Source organism: Glycine max, chromosome 11, assembly GCF_000004515.6.
Source record: "Glycine max cultivar Williams 82 chromosome 11, Glycine_max_v4.0, whole genome shotgun sequence".
NCBI lineage: Eukaryota > Viridiplantae > Streptophyta > Magnoliopsida > Fabales > Fabaceae > Glycine > Glycine max.
In genome coordinates this window covers 19,575,645-19,583,616 of record NC_038247.2, presented here as the reverse complement: position 1 = coordinate 19,583,616, position 7,972 = coordinate 19,575,645, and the positions used below count along the sequence as shown (strand labels likewise).

The 7,972-nt window shown below is 31.4% G+C and overlaps 1 protein-coding gene and 1 long non-coding RNA gene across 2 annotated transcripts; one reads left to right on the top strand and one right to left on the bottom strand.

Moving 5' to 3' along the window:
- Positions 1 to 1,499: 1,499 nt before the first annotated feature.
- Positions 1,500 to 1,945, bottom strand: LOC102667940 (uncharacterized). The gene is made up of 3 exons (XR_416857.3): positions 1,880 to 1,945; positions 1,663 to 1,770; positions 1,500 to 1,555 (listed from the first exon to the last, which is right to left on the bottom strand). It is a non-coding gene; the product is annotated as an uncharacterized lncRNA (long non-coding RNA).
- A 3,559-nt stretch (positions 1,946 to 5,504) lies between these two features.
- Positions 5,505 to 6,467, top strand: LOC112998348 (uncharacterized). Its single transcript, XM_026124301.1, has 2 exons — positions 5,505 to 5,873; positions 5,952 to 6,467. Exons 1-2 carry the CDS (start codon positions 5,505 to 5,507, stop codon positions 6,465 to 6,467), a joined length of 885 nt encoding a protein of 294 aa, XP_025980086.1.
- Positions 6,468 to 7,972: the final 1,505 nt, after the last annotated feature.

The following is a 7,972-nucleotide window of genomic DNA, read 5'->3' as shown; positions in this document are numbered from 1 at the left end:
GCAAGGTTAGTTCTCGCCTCCACCGATGCACTTTTCAAATAGATGTTTCATTTTTCATTATTCCTACGATTATTATTTCTATTTCTATCTTTATTGTTCAATCTAAGCGTAATAAGGCGTAGATCTAGAAATCACGATGTTCATTTATTTGTTGTCTATTTTCATATGCTATGTAGTTTGTGCTGGAATTTCTAATTCTTATTGATGCCTGCAATTTGACTCCTTTGATAATAGTTCATTCAAACAAGATTCAATTCCTATAAGTTAATCCTTGCTGAAGAAAGAAAGCTAGTGAAATTAGTAGGTTTGTGATAGGGAAGTTGGTTTTTTTAGTTTTTTTATGGTATAAATATGAGATTCAAGAATGTGTTTTAGGGGCAATAAATCATCCGGTTTTTTGAGAGAGATGTAGCTTTTGGGATCTGTTAGTTGAAGAAACAGTGAAAGATAGTAAGCAGTTTAAGGGAAGTTTTTTATTTAAAATTGGTAACAGCAGAGATATGCCTGAAATGCCTGAAGATTCACATCGACAAGCAATAATATTAACATATTGTTAGTTATTCATGTTCTCTTATTAAGAAAATAGGAGGTGATATGGTTTGAGAAAATCAGTGTTTTAAAACCCAGAGATAGCAGCAGTGTGTAGCAGCCGACCCCAAAACTGTTATCACAGGATAGCTGCTACTTTGAATTTTTTTTTTATATAGTTTTTACTACATATACTATATATCCATATAAATTATCAAATTACTCAAAATTCATGACATTCATAAGCAAAAAGGAAAAGTTGTAGGCGCCTTAAGCAAAACACAGAAGAAGATACCAAAAAGGTCAAATACAAGTTTTCAAGATTAGAAATATCAATTAACAATCATCATTTTCTAAATTGAAGTCTTATTATTTATCATTTTCACTACTACAAGTAGATTTGGTTTCACTTTAGAAATTGAAACCCCAAAAATAGCCCCCCAGAAAAAGCCTAACCTCTCTGTTTATAGGGCTTTTCTAGAATCAACTACATAGAGCTGTTATCCTGTCAACTACAGTTGCTATTTACTACAGCATCCCCTGTAGCAGCCAAGGTCTGCTTCTATAGTGATATTTAAAACCCTGGAGAAAATATATTTTTTTTTTCAATTTTATTTAAAAAAATCATGTTATCTTTACTTCATTTTCTATTTTCAAAAGTTTGTATAGAAAATAGTGGAAACAGGAACAAATGAAAGTTAGAAAATGTTGTTTTGTCACTGTTAATTATACATGTAGAAAGCTGGGAGAGAGAAAAAGTAGTTACTGGCAACAATAGGGAGGGGTGTGGGGAAGGGAGAAGCAGTGAGGGGTGTGGGTGGCAATTTGGGGAAGCAGATTCTGAGGCTGTTCAGACGAGAGCTCAAGAACCCAAGATCCGCTGCAAATAAAAAAAATATATATGAATTGATTTGAAAGATGATGATGATAAGATGAAAATGAAGTGAATAGAATGCATTACTTACAGGCATATCTCAGGAATTTCAGGCATATCTCTGTTGTTACCAATTTTAAATATTGCAGCTACCTGGTGAATACAGGCATTGAAAAAACAATGTTGGTCCTTCATACTCTTCAAATAGGCTCCTAGCAAATATGCAAATACATGCTAGTTCTAAATATCCAAAATCATACCCCTTCATACTGATTCCAAGGAGGCTTTGATGTTGCCATTTCAAGAATTGTGCATCCCAAACTCCATATATCAACAGGAAGACTATAGCCATTTGTATTCATTACAACCTAAGAAAGCAAACGTCGGGATACATTAAAACTTACAGTGGAAGAGATAAGGATGTTCTTGTTCAAAAGTAATTACAAGATGTGAAAAAGAAAGGAAAAAATACTTTACCTCGGGTGCCATCCAGTATGGACTCCCTTTGAAAGAAAGCATGGAGGAAGAAGAATTTATCTATTTCAGAAATATCATAATTCAGAGATGATCTCCATCACAAATCAGAAACCAACCAAAACCGAAAATTATACATTTTGAAACTTTGTTTTAGGGGCAATAAATCATCCAGTTTTTTGAGAGAGATGTAGCTTTTGGGATCTGTTAGTTGAAGAAACAGTGAAAGATATTAAGCAGTTTAGGGGAAGTTTTTTATATTTAAATCTATGATTAAGAATATATTTTTTATTTGTAATAAGTGGGGTTCGTTTTATTTCATGTTAATGTTAAATTAATGTTGATGGAAGAAGGGTAAAGGACTTATTGTGTTGGAAGAGAGGGTTCAAAGTCTAGTTGGGAAAAAGTGTTAGAAGATTGCCCATACTCTTTGTAAAAGCTCTTGCTGGTAATAGAATAGTATTTAATAAGTTATGATAGGTGGGTCAGCAAGTTCATGAAAATAGGCCAGACCCCTGGCTGCACCTAATGCTATTTAATAAGTTATGATAGGTGGGTCAGCAAGTTCATGAAGAAGAAGCCATTACTTTGTATTTCTAACTATTGAGAATATGTTTGATATCTTTAGTTTAGGAAAGAATAATTGACAAGAGAAATGAGATTGTATTAAAATCTCAACAGTATGTCCATTGTTATTCATCTACAAGTTTGTATTTAAATCAAGATCTTAACAGGTCCATTTTAGTATACTGATCTGGTAAATAGATATGGGGCTTATAATTGACAACTGAATGTTAAACCATCTTAGTATTAAGAACAATTGTGGTGATTTACAATGAAATGGGCATATAAGAGGTTTGCTTGTTAATAGTCAAGAGAAATGAGATTGTATAAATTTACAGAAAAAAAATTCTCTTCACTCCATCCCTATTTATTTATATATTTGAGTCTGATACAGTATGTATGTTTTTTTTATCGGGTAAATGTCAATAGTTAATTTTTTAGTTTTTGTTAGCATGCATGGTAACAGAGTAGTGAAGGAATTGAAAGTACCCGAGAGACTATCCATCAAAGTGCCATTTGGAATGTGCTTATAGACCAGCATTTGTTCACCCTAAATTTTGATCTACATAGCTAGGAAAAATTATTAGGAAGTTTTAGACCATTATGTGTCTATGGTCTTAGTCAATTTCTTTGTGATACATATTCAAAATGTGGTTGTTTATTAGAGACATTGAACCAGCCGGTGGTATGCAATCTTAGTCAACCAATAAACAAGTTGTAGGACAACTCACGAAACCCAACTGGTTTATTTTTAAATTGAAAAAAAATAGATTTGACTTTGACTTCTACCCTGAGATCAGAACCAAGCTGATGAGAAATTATTGGTGGGTCATGAGTGTGTTTATAATTTGCTTAAATCTCCACATGGCATATAACTAAGGTTTTCAATTGTGATCATCATTTTGTCGCGATTTTTGACATTGTAAGTGAGAAATTGTAGATACATTTTGTTTTCTTAATATAAATAAATAAAAAAATCCAAAAACCTTGACGTTATAGCTGAAATTATAATTACGAAGCTGTTTTAAAACCTTTCATTCAATCAAATTTTTCAACTTACAAGGAAAAGTTAACAAAATCAGACTGTCATGTGTATAATAAACTTAATAAACTACCGCTGAAACTTAATAACCATGCTGCTTGTCTTTATAAAAAAGTTAATGTATAATAAACTTGTCAACACTAGGATTTTTTTAATGTATAATAAATTTGTTGTTCCACTAGGATTTCAATACAAATTTTGTTGTGCCTCATAGGTAAGGGAAAGAAAACTACCCATAATTTTATGCATTATATATACTATTTGTTATTTTCTTTTTTTCTTTCTTTGTCATAGAGCTTTTGTGAATAGTTTATTAAAGTTAATAACATCATTTGTTATTATATTACTTTTCTTTTAGTTATATAGTGTGGATAGTCAAGAAATGGAAAGTAGTATAGTTGATGCTTCGGCTGCTTCAAGAAAACGTAGAAGAGATGAAGAGGAGGAAGAAGAACTTGAACAAGTATTTTTCATTATTGTTAGTTTTGTCACTATGCTTTTGGGTGCACTGACTTGGTATCATGACAAGTACTTTGTTAAGGAACCTGCTCAAAATTTGGAATTAGAAAGGCATAGTTTCCTCAATCGTCTATACAGGGGAACAGAAACTGATTGCATTGAACAATTAAGGGTCAGTAAAAAGGCATTTTTTAAGCTTTGTAGAATTTTACAAGAGAAAGGGCAATTGGTAAAAACAAAAAAAGTTCCTATAGATGAAGTTGTGGCAATGTTTTTGCATATCCTTGCTCACAACCTAAAGTATAAAGTTGTGCACTTTAGTTATTGTAGATCCATGGAAACAATTAGTAGGCAATTCAAGAATGTCCTGCGAGCTATAATGAAAGTAAGCAAAGAATATTTGAAGTTCCATGAGTATAATATAGAGGGCTCGGTGGAAAACAAATGGAGATGGTTTAAGGTAAGTTTGTCATTTGTTAGTAATTATAAGGTACTTTAAGTGATTGTGACTTATTTTTTATTTTCAAATGTTTGTAGAATTCGATTTGAGCACTTGATGGGATACATATTCCAGTAACAGTTTCTGCAGAAGATAGACCTAGATATCATAATAGAAAATGTGATATCTCTACAAATGTTTTAGGAGTTTGTGGTCCAGATTTAAGGTTTATATATGTGTTGCCCGGGTGGGAAGGGTCAGCAGGAGATTCTCGAGTATTGCGAGATGCTTTGCGTCATCAAAATTGTCTCCATATACGAAATGGTAATATCATGAAATGATGAAACTTTATTTAACATATAAAAGAAATATGCATATTTTTATATATAATATTTTTTTAACCATTGTAGGTAAATATTTTCTTGTGGATGCGGGGTATACAAATGGCCCTGGATTTTTAGCACCTTATCGAGGGACTAGATATCATCTTAATGAGTGGATCGGAAACACTCCTCAAAACTATAAGGAGTTATTTAATCTTCGTCATGCAAGTGCAAGGAATGTTATTGAAAGGTCATTTGGGGTATTGAAGAAAAGATGGAGTATATTAAGAACTCCTTCTGTTTTTTATATAAAAACACAAATAAGAATTATTAATGCTTGTTTCATGCTACATAATTTCATAAGAGATGAACAACATAGTGATCCAATTTTAGAAGCCCAAGACTTGGAACTTTTATCTGTTGTTGACAATGAGTTAATCAATCAACAAATGGAAAGAGTCACAAATAATATTGGAGATGAAGTCATAACTATCCAAGCAACTGAGGAATGGACAAGATTTCGTGATACTTTAGAAATGAATATGTTTGCCACCTATCAAATAAGAAGAAACTTTGATTAGGGAGATGTTTTTAGTGGATTTGGATTTTGTTTCTTATGTGTAATTGACTCTATACTCATGTATGTGTGATACTTTGGATTTTTGTATTTCATAATACTTTGGATTTTGTTTTCTTTTTATGTGTAGTTAATTTTATACTTTCGTAGAATGCTAATTTGACATGTCTCACCTTTATATATATGTAATTATATATGTGAGATTATTTTTTTTGTCTAGAGAAATGGAATCAAGCAATATGAAGAACAAGTCAAGTGGAAAAAGAAAGATGTCTAGTGAGGACACAAGAAGTTACTTCGCATGGAACTTGGAAATGGAGCGTGTGCTAGCTGATGTGCTTAAAGATCAAAGAAATTTGGGCAATAAAGGTGATGGAAATTGGAAAGCAGTAGCATATAGTACTGCAGCTCAAATTTTGTCCAAGCATTTTGGAGTTCACCTCATGGCAGATAATGTTAAGAATCGTTTTAAGCTTTGGAGAACATGGTATGGAATTGTGAGTGACATTCTTAGTCAAAGTGGATTTGACTGGGATAGCACAAAGTACATGATTACCATTGAAAATGAAATTGCATGGAATGAATATGTTAAGGTAGCCAATTATCTTTTAATTTTATTCAATAGTAGTTATTATTTGTGTTGTTATTAACATGTTTCTATTTTTTTCAAGTCACATGAAGAGGCCAAACGATTTCGATTCAAAGTCATTCCTAATTGGGATGATATTGTTGACCTATGTGCAAAGAATAGAGCTACTGGACTCGGAGCAGAAAATGCATTAGATGCAGATGATATCATGAGCAAAGAAACAAATGAAGAGGAAGCAATTCATAGTGTGAGTTTTGACTTAGAGGGATCAAATTCTGTCACAAGAAAAAACATTCGCCCAAGTAAGAGTGGAGAGAAAGAAGGGATGATTTCCTCAATGAAAGAAGTAGCCGAGTCATTGAAAGAATTTGTTGAAGTGACTAAGAAGAAGATGGAGAACAAAAAAAAGATGGAGATAAAAGAAGCTCAAGAAGTGGTACATGAAGTGGTGAGTGAGCTAGATAATATACCTAATTTTAATGGTGCACTTAGACATAGAGCAATTGATTGGTTGACAGAAAATCCCATTAAGTTTGCGATTATAAAAGCTCTTCCATTGGATGAGAAAGAGGATTACATCTTATCTTTTATGCCTTGATGTCAAATTACAGGTACGTTTGATATCATGACAAGTATGTTGATGTTGTATAATTATGCTTTACATTTATATCTTTCATTTTATATAACAAATTATGTTTTAACAAATATGACTTGTTTAGTGACACTTAACATTATGTCTTCTTTTGCATGAAATATGTGAAGGAATTCCTATGTTGAAGCAAATGCAATTAGAAAATTCAGAATTATTTTGGAAGTTGGACTTATTTTGTGACTAGATTTTATTTCCGTCTAAGTTTTTTTTTGGTGTAATTGCATTACTGACCAATGACTTTGGCAAAAAAACAAGTTTCATCTATAGACTTCTAAAAAACATTCTAAGGTGAAATGATACTAAATATTGTTTATGTTGTGAGTGGTGTAGTGTGTCGTAAATGAAATAATAATTTAAATAGTTAAATTATATATTTTTAATTGAAATAGATTAAAATAGTACATATTTATTGGAATATCACACTCGACAAATAGTACATAGAATTTATTAATGAAAAAAATAATTATTTTATTAAAAAATTGTTTTATTAAAATATAAAATTTTAAAAGAGAATGCATTTGATTATTTTATCAAAATAAGAAATTTTAAAAATGAAGAAATTCAATTTCCTTATCCAAACACAAAATTTTGAAAATGAAGAAATTTAATTTCATTATCCAAACACAAAATTTTAAAAATGAAGAAATCTAATTTCTTATCCAAACACAAAATTTTAGAAATGAAGGAATTTAAATTGAAGAATTTGAAATTCTCAAAATTTAAAATTCTCTAGAATTTTAAATTTCTTCATCCAAACACACTCTAAAAGAATAATAGTACAATAATTCCCCATTCTAGCATTTTTATTTACCATCATTAATCCACTCGTGAAATTTGAAGAAAACATGGATAAGCAATATAAGAGAAAAATGCAGAAAGCACCTGCAACGCCTTGTAATACATGTGATGCTTCTAGAGAATAAATACAATCTTTGAAGCCTCTACATGGCTCAAATCCTCCACTTCTTTAGCAAATCTTTTTAGAATACCAGGAATGTAGCGGCCTGGACTGTCTTTGATGGTTCATAACAACTCCAAAGAAGTCTTTCTCTTCAAAGGCTCACAATAGCTAAGGTAAAGGTCATTCGCAGATTCCGACAAAGGATTATCGAAACATCTAGGTTCTGGATTGAATCCCGGCTCACTTCTTCCTCCACAGTAATATCCTCAGTCACCTTAGCTGAAATAGTTCTCTCAAGTCCCACAAATGTTTCTTTCAAAACATTGTTAGCAATTTTGGGTCATGCATATATATATATATATATATATAGGCCATTACTTCATTAGCTAAAATATCAAAGTGATCTAATCAATATAAAATTATGGCTAAGGAAATATATGTCATGAAAGGTTAATTGTATAGATATCATTAGTGATATTATAATTTGATGAGAGGCCAAATTATAATTATTAAATTTGGGGTAAGTGATGGTAGCTACCACCAATATAAG